Raw genomic sequence first — 19120 nt, 5'->3', positions numbered from 1 at the left:
CAGCCCAAACAACACATTAATTAAATTAGATCCTGTAATAACATTTATAGAAAGACTAAATGCACTTTAACCAATAGAATGACGACACCTTATTGTTATTATTGTTTTTATAGTAGAATTAACAGTGACCAATATTATATTTTACAAAAGGTAAGATATATAATGTTGCAACTTACTATAAATTTTATATTTTATCTTTATATATTAATGGAAAAATCATTGAAAACATGTTCATTTAGATCATTATTTTTTATTCAATTTTAATTGTTCATCTTAAAAAGGAAGAATATTGGGTAATAACGACAATTAATATTTTCAATGTGAACTGTAAAATATACTCCCTCTATTAAAAAATATAAAATATTTTTAACTGAATCTCATATCCAATAAAATAGTTATTTTATTTTAAATTAATCTTATTTTTTGATATTTATCCTTATTTTTACCCTAAAAAGTTATAAAGTAATACATTCAATAGAGAACTTTAAAAAAAAAAAAGTAATGATTACATCTTAAAAAATTAAAAATACTTTACATTTTTTAATATTTAATTTTTTAAACAATATATTATATTTTTAAACGGAAAGAGTATATAATAATATGGATTAAACGATGTTAAAGTTAATAAGATTTAGTTGTTAAACTACACACACAACACATAAATAATCTAGATAGCTAACTAGACAAGATATAATATCTATCAGAAATCTTACCGTATCCGGACACATTGGCTCTTCCAATGATTGGGCAACAATTCGATGATATTGCTCTTCTCATTTTTCTATAACACCAAAATTTGGAAGTTTTATAATTATGCAAGTTTTCTGTGCTATAGACGGCAATATCAAGCCCCTCGTACGTAAACACCTAAGATATATAATAATTAAAATGGCCAAAAAAAAATCTTCTATAAATTTAAAGTGAACATATAAAGGGCCTTGAGTATGGTGCGTTCAAGTTAGCTATATTAATATTGCCTTTGATTTGATTAAATTAAAGAGATGAAACATTCTCTTCTTTTCTTCGTCGTCTTCATTATTGTTTCTGTAACTCATCAACTCTGGTGAGATCCCAAGACTATTGTTCCCAAGAAGTAGATCCTCAGCACATAGATTTTGATACTAATTCTCTTCGCTGTGTTCTTGTTTGGCCATCTCATAATTTCATCTTAGAGTACGTTCGAACACACAACACAAACACACGCACGCACGCACGCACGCACGCACGCGCGCACTCACTCTTTAGTTTCTTGTGTAGTTCATGAGCTCGTAATTATTCTTTATTCAAATACTTTCAATCTGACATTGAAAAGTTGATCGTATAGCAATAATATGATCCATCCTATACATGCTTGTTTTGAGTCTCATTGTTGACGTAGACCTTATTGATAGATAATCTAGAAAGTAATTTGAGATAAACTTTTTTTTGGTAAAAAAATATTTTGAGTGAGTTGAGTTATGAGAATTTATTAGGGTCAAAATATGCTTCCAATTTCAAAGAATATTTATAAATATATTTATAGATTGCCTATCAACAAGATTCTCAATCGACAACATGATTTAAATTTACAATTTTATGGATTGTGAGTTAAATCTTTGCTAGAAAGATCAAAACTTAATTTATCAAGCAAGGGAAAAAAAAATTAACTTTCACTTGTTCTTCTATCCTATTGTTAATTAACCTTAGAAGATGCTGATAGTGCTATCAACGTGCACACACACGACACACAATTTCATGAACACTTATAAAAGCTTCATACATGCGCGCGCGTGTATGTGTGTGTTTATATATGAAATTCACCTATTATAGTCCATATTTTATTTTTTTTGAAAGTAGATTTATTAATTATAATTATTTTTCTTGTTGATATCTTCGCTTAAAAGAATGTGAATTCAAGTCTAATATTAACATGATAATACTATTGAACAGTATGCTCAGGTAAAATCAAAATTGTGGAGCTTTGTCCTCTCATTCTCCATCAACATGAACTCTTATGGAGCAATAGGGTTCTCCGGCAACGGCCAAATGGTGGGTTCGAGCGCCATCATTGGGTGGGACTTACCACCCGCCAGCAGTGGCGCCACCACCGGTGGATTGAAACAATACTATCTGGGTGGCACAACGCAAGCAGAGATCGTCGGAGACAAAGGAGATCTTCCATACACTAATGCGTCCATTGTTTCAACTTCAAGTTCCATTGTACACGTAGCCTTTCAGTTGCAGACCAACCAGCCTTCATCACATTTGATATTTGCCATTGGACCTCAAAACTCTTAGCCTTCTGGCAACGGCTTTCTCTTGCCTCAACACATTGATATGATTTCTGTGAACATGGATTATGCATCAGGTTTGTTATGCTTTAACATTGCCAAATATATAATATCCCACCTTTTCACTCAACTTCGTATGCACCTAACGTGTACAAGGTAGTGAAGTTTATTCAATGGATTTGTTTATTTTGGATTAAGGGTAAATTTGTTCTGGAAGTTTTTTACCAAATGTAATTAGTATCCTTAACTTTTGATGGGTGCAATTTTAACCTGAAAGTTTAAGAAATGGTGCAATTTCATCCCATACCAACGTTTGACCATTAATTGAAAATTCTAACCAAGAGTAAAGAGCAACTTTGCTTTGAAAGTTTTTGTAAAAGAGCAATTGATATCATAAATAGATTATCAATCTTTAAATCAAAAGAAAAATCTATCAATCTATTATCAATATTAAATAGTTCGTATTTTTGAATTTTGACAAAAGGTCACACTTGAGATTGTTTCGTTGCAAAATCAACTTTATCCCAAGCATCTGCATACTCTCTCTTAAAGTTCGAATTTGCCCTTATTTTGTCCACATGAGTAGGTCTTGACTTGCACAAGTTTAAATAAAGACTTGTTCAAACTTTCCGATGAGCAACATAGACTAGCATGGATTTTGATCTTGGAGCATTCAGTGTAATTCAACATAAAATCTTTTGATTTTGGATTAAAACAAGTTGTTAGATTATTCTTTCAATTTAAAAGCTGATAATCCAAAAATATTACGCCAATCAAAAGTTTAGGATATTAATTACTTATTCGAACAAACTTTTGGAACAAAATTGTTCTTTAACATTCAAAATAATAGTTAACATTAGTCAAACATTATTGTAAGGCAATATTGCACCATTTTTTTTATCCAAGGTAACATTGTGCCTATCAAACATTAAGGATACCAGTTGTACTTGCTAGAAAACTTTTAAGACAAATTTGTCCTTTAATCCTTGTTTTTTTAATAATCAAACCAACTAATGTTTTGAAGCATATTGGACTTTGACTAATCTAGTTTGAGTAAGCTAAGACCATAAGGTGTGGCAAAACTCTCGTGACAAGTTTTTGATGAAATTCAAGTGGGTTAGGTTATTGGACCAGGTTTAAAAATACTCAAACATAAAAAGTAGCCTAGTTATGCCTAGCTCTAATACCTCAGGCTTTCAACTAGTTTTGAATACTCGAATTACTAAATAATATTTTATTTTTTGAGCTAATTTCAATTTTATTACATTAGGAAAAAAAGATTTTTTGGGTAACATAACACTATGAGGCACTTTTTTCTATTTTTATTGATATTAGATGCAAGCACGGGAAAAAGTTAAAAAAAAAAGTGAAAGTATATGAAGCCACCTCTTGTATTTATTTTTCTTAACATTTTCAAAAAAATAAAAAAAAATAGATTTTGAAATATAGAAGCCTCATTTAAAAGTGCGAAGTCTGCAAGCTAAAAGTTTGAGAGAGGGTTTGTAACTTGCAAGTTTTAAGTGAAGGCTGAAGTGAAGATTAATTTTATTTTATTAATAATAGAAAAATTGGACTGAATAATGGTAAAAATTAAATTCGAGGAAATAATGAATTAGATTGAATTAAACTTTAAGGACTCATTAGTTGTAACTGAATCAAAACTACATGAACTAATCAAATTAATCAATTACTTGGTGTTGCTTATCTGATCCATGTGAGTATGTTGCAACAGGTAGAGCAGACGTAATCTCAACCCTAAAGCTAAAGAGAAGCCGTGGATGGCTCAACATTGAAGGATGGACTCTGATGATGTGGTGGGAGCCACAATTGCTCGTCAGCAAGCAATGGGACCCTCTCTGGTTTTACTCGCTTGCTTCCATCCAAACACTTGCCTTTGGTGCAGGCATCGCTGGATTCATAAGTGGTTTGTCTTTATCTCACAAACTCAGTTCCAACGTTACTCGTCACAAAATCATAGGAATTCTCGTTCTGGTCCTTGGATGCCTCCAGGTTTGTCTATTTAATTAATATTTCTCTATTTAAGCGTGTGTGTATGTACATGTTTTTTGATTTTTTTACATGTGCACCCAGTATCCAAAATCCTTCAAACCCTGACTAATCTGGATTAAGTTCAGTTATAAAGATGATAAGCTATCTAACAAGCATTTGACACAGCTAGATATCTAAGACTCAAATCTAAAACTTTTAATTAGGTTAATTAAGTTATAACCACGGCTTTGTTTGAGAGAAATTCTCCCCAATTAGGCATGTGTGTCTGTAAATTTTTTTTTTTTTTGGGTCTTGTGCTATTAAAGTCTTTTCCAGATGACCATAATTAGTACTACAATGAAATATATATACGATTCAAACTTAACTTGGATAATTAATTAAGATTTTTAATTAAATCATTTAAAAAAAACATTAGACATGTTTTCTTATGTAATGCAAAAAGTCTATGGAATGCCACCTTACTGATCATGCGTATAAACAGTAAAATTATAATAAATTTTGTTATTGAATCATTTTAAAAAAACATTACTCATGATGGTGAGCAAGATGTAATCATAATCGATCTCAGAATAAGATTCTGGGCACTGTTCATATTTAATTTGAGCAACCAAGATCTGAAAGTCTGTTTTTATTTATTGCTTAAACCATCATTTTATGAAATAAAAAAAATTAATTGGAAAAAAAAAATCATCCAGCATATTATCACTACGGCTCTTTCAAAGTATTATAAAATATAGACACAAGTCAAACTTTTTTTTTTTTTTGGGTACTAGACACGATTCAAACTTTATGTAAACTCTTCTTGTCAGGCATAAATATCTCAATTATGCCTATCTTTTTAAAATGAACAAATGATTTATTTTCTATTTATTTACTCTACTTTCAAAAATTCTTACTGAAAAGTTAGAAAAAAGAAAAAGAGAAATATTGGTTTTTCCCAATTAATTTTTTAAGTATTGATTTCAATTTCTTGCACAGGTCTTGGCCTTGGTATTGCGACCAGGAAAGAAATCAAAAGTATTAAGAAAATTCTGGAATTATTACCATCACAACATTGGAAGGATCTTAATGATGTTTGCAATATTTAACTCTTTCTATGGACTTCACTTGGGAAGAGAAGAATCTAAGTGGTTCACTGGTTATGGAGCAATTGTTTCCTTCTTGGTTCTTGTGGCTATCATTTTGGAGATAATAATGGTAATGAAACCTAAAACACAACTCATGAGAAATAAGTTACTATAAAGTTATTATGTGGCAAAATTGATTATATGATATTTCTTCTTCATTTTCCTTTTATCATGTGTGGCAAAATAGATTACTAAATTTAGCTGACTAGACTACCTATGAAAAAGAGTTACTCACATTTAGCAATCAACTATACCTCGAATAAAATTACCTCTAATAGGAGGATGCTTGTGAATAATAAAAAAATGAATTCCAATAAATTTTATTGAGAAAATATCATTTTGGTCCTTACTATATTTGTATTTTGTTTTTAGTTTAGGAAAAACACAACCATTTTTAGTATTATTGGGTTTTACATTTAATCCTTGTAGTTTTTTTGAATATTTTTAATTTTTACAATCTTTGTAATTTAACATCATTAGAAACCTCAGGAATAAACATTATCTAATCTTGTTAAAATTATAGGGACCAGAAACGTTAAAGAAAAACTGGTGGGACTAAAAGTAAAACTCAATAAAATTATAAAGAATAATGATTGTGTTTTTCCTTTAATTTATGTAGTTTATTTTTGTTGTTCCTTATCCTTCCACTTTATATGTCTACAATATTAGTCTTTTTATTGAAAAATATCCATAAAAAGAAAAAGGGTTAAATTGTAATCTAACTTTTAAACTATAGATCTCGGAGTGTATGAGATTAGAAACTCATTTTTTTATATAATGTAATTCTTATCATTAACAAAAATTAACTTTAGCCGTTAGTTTAATTAAAAAAATAAAAAAAATAATTTCAAAAATTACAAAATAATAAAGCTAAACGTATAATTCTCAATCTTGCGTTTTTACTTTCAAATTTCATCTTGTCTCTCCTCTACCTATCAAATTTTTTACACTATCCAATCCAAATAAATAATTTTATATGTGAGATTTTAAATTTTAAATTTAAATTTAAATTTATCAATCCATATACTATTTAAATAAATATTGTGCATTACTAATTAGGAGAAAAACATGGGGACAAACATTTAATACCTTCTTGAAATATGAAAATCATGCTTATTATGAAATATGGAAAATAATTTTAAAATAGAGGGAGTACATAATATTTATAATTTATAAATAAATAACGTGTTTGAATTTTTTTATTACCGAAAATATCCCTATAACCGGTACCAGTAATATTTCATTATCTATTTATTATCTATGTCATACCTTCTTTCTTTGTTTTTTTGGTACAACCATTTGATATCTGAAGCTGACAGTTCTAAATCTCTAATTAATCCAAATTCGAGAACTGTGAGGCCTTAAAGAGGTGGCTAATGATTAAGAAAATTCAGACTCCTTACCGTCTGAGCCAACATACATTGGTACGTCATACTTCTTTTTTTTTTTGGTACAAGTACGTCATACTTTCTTAGTTCTTAGTTGTTGTGTTTGACTTATTTATTTATCTGTAGCAAAATAAAACTTGGACCCCATCATCAACGTGGACCACTATCGGGCCTAAAACAGAAGCTGGAAAGCACTTGACTCTGCTACCGCGAACGGGAGAGTCCCGGATGGCAGGAAGGGGATGACGTGGTACTCTTCCGTCCGTCCGATGTGGCCGATCATCCACGACTACGATTGCCCCATCGTCACTGAAAGTTTAATTTCTCAAAAAAATAAAAAATAAAAATAAAAATAAAAAATAACAATCATCTGTGTCAGGAATCCTCAATAACATAATAATCCTGGTTGAGCCACATTTCAGCAATTTTGTTCTTCCTCATTTGCAATTCTTCTTGTCTGCTCCGTATTTGTTTAGTGATGGCATCAATAATCGTTTTTCTTGCCATTTCGTGATTGTCATTTATTGAGGATGATATAAATAATTGGTGATGGGTGGGTGAAACGGATAAAATATAATGATTTTTAATTTTTATGGTATAATTGGTCTCTGTTAAATGCTATCATGGGGGAGGCTGTCCCAAAAAATAAAAATAAAAATAATTAACTTCAGTTGCAGAGAGTGAGCGAGCGAGCCACCGAGCGAGCGAGAAAGAGATGGAAGTTGGTTTTCTAGGTCTGGGGATAATGGGCAAGGCTATGTCCTTGAATCTACTACGCCATGGCTTCAAGGTCACTGTCTGGAACAGAACCCTCTCTAAGGTATGTCTTTCTGCAGCTGTTTCTACTAATTGCAGTAATGCTTACACTAGCTCGTTGGTATTTGTGTGTTCTTCGCTCTTAAGTGTCAATCTGGTTTGTGCGGATGAGATGGATATGTTTAGTATCGGTGTGGGATGGAAGTTGCTGGCTTTTCCTTCTTAAACAATCTGTAATTCGATGTTTGTACACAATATATGGTGATTTATGTATGATTAACGTAAAATTATTGGCTCCTTGTGGGTATCCAAATGCTGGCTTTTGATTGCTCTTTTTTATTTACTGTTGGCTGATTCAGTGTTAGTTTTGTGCTTTTGCGTTATGCGTTTCTGCTGCCCTGCTATTTGATGCTCTCTGCTATAAAAAGACCTTTGTTTTCCATTGAAGTTTTCTTAGGTTTGTCTCCTGCATATGTTCTCGTAGACTTGCAAATTTGATGTTGTGCTCAGGCTTTGAAGTTAAATGAAATTAGAGTTTTGAAAAATTAGGATCAAGCAAGAGGTTTTTGAATTTATGTGATAAAAAAAAAATGTTATGCTTGGATTTTGTGTGGTGGAAATGGAAGGAGCTTTCTAATCTAATTGTCACCTTCATGCCCGAACTTTGTAATGAATAAATTTTTACCCCAAAAGAAAAGAAGGAAAAAGAAGGCTAGAAAATAAAAATTGGACTCCGTAAGAAAGCTAATTTCTTGTATCTTGTTCAAATTTTAGATAACGTAACACATTTGTATTTTTTTCCTTTTTTTGGAATATTTTATTTTTGTGCCCAAATCCTGAATAAAAAGCAGAGTTAAAATTAGTAATTAAGAGAAGGATTAAATGCACAAGAAAATATTTTTATTTAAGAACACCATTGCCTTTTTGTTCTCATGCAAATCATTTTTTTTTTTTTTGGCCTGATCTTATGCAAATAAAATCTAACATTGAGTACTTTAACCTAGTGTGATGAACTCGTCCAACATGGAGCTTCAATTGGAGAAACCCCTGCTGCTGTAGTTAAGAAATGCAAGTATACAATTGCAATGTTATCTGATCCTTCAGCTGCTCTATCGGTTGGTAATTATGGTTGTTTTTTGAAGTCTGAGTTCTCTGATGAGTAACTTCTCTTATTCACTTGAATTGCTTCCTATGGTGGTTTGTTAGGTGGTGTTTGACAAAGATGGCGTTCTAGAGCAAATTAATAATGGAAAGGGTTACATTGACATGTCAACTGTTGATGCTGATACTTCTTTCAAAATATCTGAGGTTAGCATTGCTTGATGTTGATAAAATTTGTTTCTCAGTCATTTAAAAGCCTTTCAAGTATGAAATAGCCAAGATCTGTTTCTAAATCAACTTTCTGTAAGTGCAATATATTTATGTCTGAAGTTGAGCTGCATGGAAATTTCTGTTGTTCGCCTGTGAAGGCAAGCTCATAATAAAAAGAAACTGTTGCTTCTCTTGTTTTAGGCATCTTTGTTTATATGGTTGAAGGTGTTTCTGTTAAAAATTAAGAAATTTCTGTTATTTAGATTACTCCATCCCCAATCCTCCAGTATTCTGGATTGTGATTAATACATGGCTGAGAATGTTGGTGATGCAGAAAGATACAGTTGGCAAATCCTCCCCCTACTTTCCTTATCTGTCTTATCCCCTAACTTGGATTTGAAATAATAATCTTAGAAAGTTATTGGTTTATATGTGTTTTTCCCTTTTGTTGTTCATGTTATATGGAGCTTTTATTTAACACAAGCACTGAATGGCGTATTTTTATGATAGCCTATAAGTATGAATTCTTGAATGATGTAAGGGTTATGATAGCCTAGAAGCATGGAAGGGCAAAAATATGTACTTTAACACAAGCACTGATGAAGGGCTATGCATTCATGATAGAAGTGGCCATCAAGTTCTTAGCCACTTTGTTCTCAAGGAGAATCTTGTGTCTAGATGAGAAGATCTAGTGATGCATTCTTGAGTTGCCAGAGTACAAAATGTGATGTAAAACACACACACACATGCTCAAACTGATTTGAACTGGAGGTACAGCAGAAACAGAGTGAGAGAACGAGAACAGGGAGGGAGGGAGAGACAGAATACAGAGAGAGAGAGAGACGATAGGAGGAAGCATAGGACAAAGAGGGAAGAGGAACTGAGAGGGAGAGGACGCAGACTGGAGGGAGAGAGTTTCAGAATATCTCAAATGAATTCATTCATCAAATTTACCTCCAAGTTACAAAAGCAACGTCTATATATAAACTGGAGGTTTCCTCCCATAGAAGGAAACATCCACTTGCAGCCCATTTAATACATGAAATGATAAAATAACCCGCTTGCTAAATAGAGTGCAGCCCATTTAATACATGAAATGATAAAATAACCTGCTTGCTAAATAGAGTAAAAAACAAAAAGTATTAAAATATAAAATTAAGATAGATTTTCTCTTATAGCAAGCTTCTTCAAAATTTATTAATTCCTATATTTCATCAAAATGTTATCCTTCTCTCCCCATCCTTTCAGATTAAAAATTTTGGGGAACAGTAATATTATATGTACGTACCCTAAATCTTTACAACTTGGGTTATCCCTGCCTATATGAGTGTGTAAAAGTAAAAAGGAGAAGATGTTTGTCTACAATTGAATATGAACAACTTAGTGTCTGCACATAATAATACATCTTCAAGAAAATACCATGATGATGAGCTTCTAAGATGTGAATTATTGCTATCAATGGTCATGTGATTGAAGAATGACAATATAAAAGAAGACCAGAAGGAAGAAAGTTGGTGTTATTGGACATTATTCTTTCTTCTCTCCAACTATTTTTGTGGGGATTACTTAGAAGTTCTCAATTTTTGACATTCTACTCTGCAGTGTATCTTATCTAAGATTGTCCATGCTATATTGCTATATTCATAAGCCAGTGGTTTGCATGCAATCGACTTTTAAGATGAAACAAAAAAATTCGTTCAAGAGACTTTGATATTGAGCTGATTTCTACAGGTCATTACTTCAAGAGGAGGTCGCTTCCTTGAAGCTCCAGTTTCAGGTAGCAAGAAGCCTGCAGAAGATGGCCAACTTGTAATACTTGCTGCTGGGGACAAGGTAAAGGAATATAATACTCACAAAATGTGGAATTACGTACAACTCTTGCTCGCTGTTCTGCTGTACTTTTAAATATTTGAGGTATATGAATTGTTAGTAGTTCTTTCTTCCCCATTATATTGTAACACTGTGTTTCTCAGACTCGAAATTATCAGATACAATGGTGGTCCATAATTATAGTGCATCCTTCTAATAAATTTTTTCTTAGTTTTGACACTTTCTCGTTTGTTATGCTGATCTCCCAGGACAAAATGCATATATTTGAGAAACACATTGAGTAGGAGACTGTAACCAAATGACAAGATATGCATGTGTAATATTTACTGGTATCTGGATGAGCTATTTAAGCAGCCATAACTTCGGTGACCCTGAATAATCATGACAAATTGCAAGTACGGTGATCATATTACTGTTCAAAATAGAACCAACAGCCATATTTTTATGTTATAGACAGTTAAATAACTCATGTACAGAGTAATAGCTAATTGGGAGGAAGAAAAGGAGGCAGAACCTATTATATGAGTTAGGGATTTGTTGAAATTCTTGTTTGTTTTGAGCTATTCTTGGGGAAACAAAGAAAAATCTTTCTCCAGCTTCTTGCAAAGCAAAGTTGATTATTTGCTTTCTAATAATTTGCAGCTTGAAGTTGGCAAACTAGGGCTTGTTTGATTTCCACTTTAAAAAATTGTTCAGTTTTTTTTTTCAAAAAAAAACTTGTTTGAGTAACTGTTTTGTTTACATTTAGGTTTTGTTTAAAACTATTCTCGTTTTTTTGTTTTAAAAGTAAGAAAATGGAAATATCTTGATGCATGTTTGGTATACGGAAAAGTGTTTTCTAGAAAAGAAATTGGGAATGTATTTAGAAAAAAATGTGATAATTGTACTAGCGTTTTGTTTCTACAAAGCACTTTTATGCCTATCAAACATTGCATTAAAGTTGTTTCCATTTTCTTTTTTGTTTTTTTTTAAAACACATAACATTTAAGCCATATTGTAAGTTATTGCTATCAGCCCCAACCACCATCAGCCACCTTAGTTGGCAACCACTGTCAACCATGGCCAACCACTACCATTGGCCAATTTTTTTAACTTGGAATTGTTTTCAAATTAATATAACCAAATAGATTTTTTTTTGTTTTATTTTGAAAAATATTTTAAAAAAAAATGGTTTCCAAAATAGCTTTTAAAAAATGAAAAATGGAAACAAAATCAAGCAAGCCTTAAATGTTTCTGTTTTTATTTTTATTTATTATTATTATTATTATTATTATTATTATTTTTTGTATCATACAAAGTCCTCCCATCAACTTTTAACTCGTCCAGGAGTCATATGTCAAGCACACTGAGATTCAAACGTACAAAAATAGGACTTTCTGTCATTGCTATATGTGGTATCACTATATGCTCTCTTGCAGGTTCTTTATTACTCTTCTCATTTCATATGCAGGCATTGTATGATGAAGTACTTCCAACGTTTGATGTATTGGGGAAGAAGTCTTTCTTCCTAGGTGAGGTTGGAAATGGTGCAAAAATGAAACTTGTCGTTAACATGACAATGGGCAGGTAATCTTTTTCTTTTCCTGTTTCATTGATTTTCATTTTCTTTTGGGAGCATAGTGAGGACTTCAGTTTGCAGATTGTCCTCTTAATAATTAAATTCTAGCAGTTACACACTCATATTTGTCTTATGCAAATTAGTTGTACTGTTGTCACCCTTGCAGTATGATGAATGCTTTCGCAGAGGGACTCATGCTAGCTGGAAGAAGTGGTTTGAACCCTCAAACTCTTCTTGACGTGCTGGTAATAGTTGGTTACCTGGAAAATAATTGCAGACACTTGATTATACTATTACTAAGCATAATTGAGGTTTTGTGCAGGATCTTGGTGCCATTAGCAACCCCATGTTTAGATTGAAAGGACCAACAATGCTCCAGAACAATTACACCCCTGCTTTTCCACTGAAACATCAGCAGAAGGATATGAGATTGGCTCTTGCCCTTGGGGATGAAAATGCTGTATCAATGCCTGTTGCAGCTGCTTCTAACGAGGTTAATGCTTCTCTCCTCACATTTTCTTTATATGCCCAAAAAAGAAACAGAAACAAAGTGCTACATACAATTCATATGCAATCCCTTTGACTTGCCAATACTGGTGGAATGAAATTCTAGCCTAATTATAGCAAGAAAATCTGCTAATTAACAGCATAGTCACAGAAGGGAAGTCTCCAGATTTGTAAAACCCAACACCAGGAGTAGGCATAGCCTAAGCACAAAGCGTTTATTTTGGCCTATCTATTAAACTTCATTGTTGAGTTTCTCTGCATAAACTGCAGAAGGATGCTTGCATAGCAGCTCTCTCCTACCAGAATCAGGGAGTACTGGTGAAATAGATGTAGGATAAAGAAGTAACAGGAAGGTGACACAGAATAGTGAACAGAGTTAGAAAGAGGATGAGGAGTAAGAATACTTAGTTTTATGGAAATGAAATAGAAGATGGTAGAGAAAAGGAATAAAAACAGTAAATACACATTGACACTATACTTAATGAAGTTATTGAAAGAAATCTTTTAATTAACAATTTATCCAAAGGTTTAATTGTTGATTGAGTACAATGACGCTTTGCAATTTTAATAACCAACCTCTTGTTGCTATTGTTGTGCGCGTAGATGCTGTAGGTTTTAAGCATACTCTGTTTCTCAACTAGTACTATATTTGTATTTCCCTCAAGATCATGTGCATAATTGGATGTTGCATGTCATATCCGTTCCCTAATTTCTAGCAGCCAGCGCTGTTTCATCTTCAACCTTTAGTAATGAAAATTAATTCTAATATCAAAGTCCTAAGAAAATTCATCCACTGGCTGATCCACATTTTGTGTAGTGGGTTTTTTAAGTCAGTTTCTCAGTGAGACATTGAGTAGTGTGCCACTTTTTGCAGTCTAATCAGGGCTTATATCAATGGCGACCCTATTGATTAAATAATGGAAGATGAGATGAGGAGGAATCATTGTCAATTTATTATGTAAACATTTCATTATTATTGAACAATTATGAATTCATAAATAATAATTTGAATTATTTTAGAAGTTAGTCAAGAGTTTAATAAAAGGAATTTGAACCTGAATGTTATTCCTTAGTATCCTAGTAGAACTATAATTCCTTGATCATATGTGAATAAATCCATTTTGACTTTGATATACTGGTGATTGTTCTTCTATTTCATTTCCTCTCCTACGTCATTAAAGCTTTTGAAATAAATAAATAAATTGCAAATAGGTTGGACTCATCTACTTGGTTTCATGAAGACATGACCTACCAATTCTGTGCGTTCTCTGTATGTAGGCTTTCAAGAAAGCAAGAAGCTTGGGGTTGGGAGACCTTGACTTTTCAGCCGTCTTTGAAACTCTAAAGCCTCATGGACCTTATTCATCTTAATGTACAATCACATCCATTGCTAATGCAATTTCAATAAATAGTGATTGATTTGATGCAGCAAGAATAGAATGGTTATACATAAGAAAGACAATGGATTTAGAAGAGACAATGACTGGTTTTTATGTGTCGACTCGGAGCATTCTTAATGAGCTTGGCTTGTCACTCTCTCAACCTCAAATCACTTAGGTATTGTTTGGATGAATAGATTTAGATTTAGAATCTTACATTTCAAATGCATGTATTTGAAATTTTTTATTTAGGTAGTTTAAATGACAAAGGTTATTATTATTAGGTCGTATTTCAAAGGTATATATAAAGATTTGAAATAATAGAAAGTTTTGAAAGGATTTCAAATATAAAGGAACTAAGATAAAATTGGGTTTCGATTTGCAAATTCATAAATTTTTAAGTGTTCAAAGAGGGGATTTGACTCAAATCCATATATATATATGTATATGTATATGTATATATATTCAAATATAGCATTTGTGATTTTAGTGAATAGTAACTTGTTAGCAGTTCTTTAGAGTTTTCTGGGTTTGCTTCAAGAGACTGGTACATCTACAGGTGGTGGTTACTTCCCTGTTCTCTGTTTTGAGTGTTTTCTTTGCTTTAATTTTCTTGGCTGGTAAGTTTGATTTTCCAGGTATGAACAGAAGAGAGTGAATTTGACGATGGAATGGAAATTTGAGATAATAGGTGATGTGGCAGAACTGAGATTTTATAATAATTGAAGTACTATAAATATTTTTTATTGAAACGTCTATTTCAAACCATTTAATTCTTATGTTTTTAGTAGGGTTGTACTAAAGTCTTTTAATCCTGTCGATTTAGTCTAACTCGAGACAATTTGGTTTGGTCTGGTCTAGATAAAATTTGGTCTTTCAAGACCAAAATATCAAAAAGACCAAGCTCTTTCTTCAGGTTGGGTTGGACAAGAAATCGAAGCATTTAAAACCACTTGGTTCATCTGGTCCTATAAATTTATTTAATATAATTATAATTAATTTATTAATTATTATAATAAGTTAATTTATAATGATAAGTAGTAATTTTTGTGTTTTATGCTTAAAGTCATAGATATCGAACAAAATTCTAGCATTAAGCAATCACAATTTCTCCTTTTATTGATAAAATTTATTGTTAACTCGATATAAGGAACTTTAGACATGTTGAATGTTATTTAATTTGAATTCTATGTGTTGTAACTGAAATATTTTTCTTGGTTATTGGAGATTATTATGATTTATAATTGTTGTGTTGTGATAAATTTTATATGACTATAAGTAGTTTTATTATGTTAATTGGTTTATTATGTTAAAATAAATTGCTGTCCCTTAGATGAAAAAGGAAAAAAAACAAAGTCAGATATTAGATAAGACCAGGATCAATCTCCTAGTCCTACAGGACTAGTCTGGTCTTGTTTAGTTTTGGGTTATATCAGGATCAGACCACAGGTTATTTAGCTCAGTCCTTTTCCTATAAAGGGTCAAACTTCAAGTCAGGCTGAAATCATGTCCAGCCGTCTTTTGTGTAGCCCTAGTATTTAGAGGAATCATTTTTTAAAGTTTTTTTTAGATTTTTAATTGCTTTTCATTTTTACTTATTTTATATTATGTATTTCCTATTTTTATTTTTATTCTTTTGGCCAAATTCCTATTTTTCTTGAAACTGTTTTGATATTACTTTGTTATTTTTTTTACTAAGATTAGTTTTTATTTTTTATATTGTGAACTCTTGGGTATTTTTATTAATTAGATGTATATTTTGCTGACTTAAAGCATGATTTAGTTTATTGGGATTCTAAACAATATCATCAGTATAATTTTAAAAGATATAAAAAAAATTGTATTATCATGAGATATAAATAATAATAAGGTGAGAAGTCTGTTTAAATATTATATAATTTTAAAACGTTTTGATCTTTATATATATATATTCAATATGTTTAAATTTTTTAGGCCAATTAAGTTGACATAGGTGATAGAGGCCTTATTATTTCAAAAAGTGACTGAGGTTTGAATCTCAGTTCTTACATGTGTGTGTGTGTGTAGAAATCATATTTCATACAATCCCTTCCTTTGCTTTCAGTACGTGGAGAAAATTAAGCTTTGCTACCGGAGCACTGGTAGAGCATATCATTTGTCCCTCACCAAAAAAAAAAAAAAAAAATTGTCAAATTTAAATATTAACGAAACCGATAAATAGAAATGGTGCAAATTGAGCCCTTTCATATATGGCAGAGAAGATCAATTTCTTCGAGGCCATTAGATTGAAGTAGAAGATAAAATTTGAATATTTATGCATTATATAAGCATTTTCACAATTATGATTTGTAAGTTATAAATAATATAACCTATTTTAGTCCATCCAATACAATTAAACCAAATATTAGTTTGATCAAAAAGTATAGTTCTTGCAATTTACAAGGAAATAATGATTGCAATCGTACATATGAAAAGAATTTTAAAAAAGTAATTCTTATTTATCTATTTTGAAAGATTATTAATATATTAAATAGTATTAAAAAATATAATTCGCATACAAAAAGAGATAACACAATATTTAGTATTTTAATAATATTATTTTCTCTTTAAACAATTATTATTAAGCATGTTAATCTCTACCCTCATGAATCTCATTTAAATCACCTCACACCATCAATAAATGTTTATGTAGCAGCCACAATGCCACATGGATAAAATGGGACACAGTGGACATTTCATATCCAGAGTATTGTTATATTCTTGCTTTTTCTTTTTCTCCAGTTAGCGAATAATCTTGCATCTTCATTTGGACATCGAAGGAGCCTAAGAAGTCTTCTTGCTTTGGCACTTTTTCGTTCTAGTTTTGGGTTATATTTTCACTATAAATTGCATTTCATGGACCATCTCAAGATCTATGTTGTCAATTGTTAAATTCCATTGGAATCGATAAATAATATGAGGCCATTAAAGTCTCTCGATTATTAGTCAAAAAATACAAACAATTCATGTAAAATCAATACTACATGTAGGATAAATGCTCGAGGGTGGTGGATTTTAGATATGCGATTGCAATCTGTAATCAAGGCAGGGAATGAGATAATGGCTTTCACAAATCAGTGCTAAACTATATGGAAGGTGCTGTCATGATCCAGGGATTAATCTAATGCTTGGAATAGTGCTGGGAAAGAGGATATAGAATGATTAAAGTGGTCATGAATTGTGCAAAAAGTTTCAATTCCTTGACTCGTGACTTCACTTCAAATAACCAATTGTATGCAATTACGCTCATATGTAATAAGTTTTTAATACTCATTCGCTTGCTGCAACTACTAATAAAATCAGAGACCTTTTTATACATGATTGGACAGTCACTTTTAATCACATTTTCAGAGAGGTTAACAAATGCACAGATTGGATGACCCATCAAGCCTTTCCCGACAACTCAATTGTTCAAATTTTTAATAGCCTACCTTTTGGTTGTAGTAACTTTTTGTATGCTGATATGACTTAATATGTCTATCTACACGGTTTTTCCGTGGCCTTCTATTCAAAAAAAAAAAAACAATTGTATGATAATTTTTTGCAAGCAGACTTCTCATGAAAGATTGGAATGTTTTGATTAATTTCTCTTTTGAAAATATTAGTGATTATATTAGAAATAGTATCAGGACTTGTGTTATTTCTACAAATTCTTTCAACACCTCCCATCATCTACCTCTTTCAAATTAGGAGAAGCTGGATTTTGAAAGGTTTTGCTGTTTTGTCTTGATTTCTGGTTGTATTTTTTTTACTGTATCTTGTCTTTCTTTTTTTAATATATTAGCTTATCTTTTCATTCAAAAAAAAATTCTACATGTAGGACAAGTTTTTTTTAATTTACTTTTATACCTTATATTATTTCACATATTTACTTTATTTTCTACGTGCCAGTTATGAATCTCGCCCCCAACATACATGAGTGTCTAGTAGAAACTATTGCAACACTTGAAAGCCTATATAAAGAACATAATAAAATGAAGAAGAAGATTTATATTTTGCGGAAAAATTTGAGTAAAAAAAGATAGTAAATTAAGGTGATGAAAGATTATAATCATCACCTTGAAATGCAACTCATTAGAGAAAAGAGTAATAAGGATCTCAATGTGAGGCTTAACGCAGAACAACCAAATAATTGACAATCAAATGTGTGATTGCAAGAAGCTCGATGTTATATTAGTGTGCTTCAGAAATAGTTAAGCATATAAAAGGTAATGAAGCTTCATCATCAAGCACCCCTATCCCTAGTATTGTGAGAATAATAATCTCAATTATCACTTAATTCCCATCATATTGTAAAACAAGGCTGTGATGCCACTTATAGAATGAGATTTATATACTCCGACAAACTTTGAATTAGCAAAGTTTAGAGAGTGATCAAGATTAGAATCATCACCTTGAGGTGCAACTCAACAAAGAGAGTAATCAAGATCTCAATGTGAGAGGCTTAACGCAGAATAACAAAACAATCAGCATCTAAATGTGTGACTGTAAGAAGCTCAACAATGTATTGATGAGCTTCAGAATTAGTTAAACATAACAAAAGCTAATAAAGTTTTATCATAAACCACCCTTATCCCTAACATCGTTAGAATAATAATCTTTATTAATTGTTACCCAATTACCTCATGCTGTAAAATCAAATTATGACATGTTAAAAATTAGAATGGTGAACAGTGAATGACAAGTTCAAAATAGGAAAAATCACATGCTGATATCACTTGTTAAGAATTAGAATTTTGAATGAAATGCGACAAGTTAAAATAGAGGTTGAAAATAAATAAAAGAAGAGTTATAAGAAAATGTCACATTTTAACTTTAAAGCTAAAGTTTGTGGGTCTTTCAACTATATTATTTTCAAGTAAAGTCTAATTTTTTTATATATTATTCTTTCAAAAATTGAAAGCAATAAGTAGAAAAGGTGAAATTTGAGCCCAATTTATGATATATGGCAGAGATGACCAATTTT

General features: G+C 31.3%; 2 protein-coding genes across 2 annotated transcripts; both read left to right on the top strand.

The window, feature by feature from the left end:
* The first annotated feature begins 2331 nt into the window (after positions 1-2331).
* On the top strand, positions 2332-7041 carry LOC129290019 (cytochrome b561 and DOMON domain-containing protein At3g07570-like). Its single transcript, XM_054926744.1, has 4 exons — positions 2332-2347; positions 4003-4280; positions 5259-5477; positions 6922-7041. Exons 1-4 carry the CDS (start codon positions 2332-2334, stop codon positions 7039-7041), a joined length of 633 nt encoding a protein of 210 aa, XP_054782719.1.
* A 202-nt stretch (positions 7042-7243) lies between these two features.
* Positions 7244-14297, top strand: LOC129290592 (glyoxylate/succinic semialdehyde reductase 1-like). Its single transcript, XM_054927397.1, has 8 exons — positions 7244-7615; positions 8556-8666; positions 8758-8859; positions 10594-10695; positions 12143-12258; positions 12417-12495; positions 12573-12743; positions 14036-14297. Exons 1-8 carry the CDS (start codon positions 7511-7513, stop codon positions 14126-14128), a joined length of 879 nt encoding a protein of 292 aa, XP_054783372.1. The 5' UTR covers positions 7244-7510; the 3' UTR covers positions 14129-14297.
* The last annotated feature ends 4823 nt before the right edge of the window (positions 14298-19120 follow it).

The sequence above is a fragment of the Prosopis cineraria genome, unplaced genomic scaffold (genome assembly GCF_029017545.1).
Source record: "Prosopis cineraria cultivar Desert tree isolate PC_DT_omini unplaced genomic scaffold, ASM2901754v1 PC13, whole genome shotgun sequence".
Classification (NCBI taxonomy): Eukaryota; Viridiplantae; Streptophyta; class Magnoliopsida; order Fabales; family Fabaceae; genus Prosopis; species Prosopis cineraria.
This window is presented reverse-complemented; position numbering and strand designations above follow the sequence as displayed.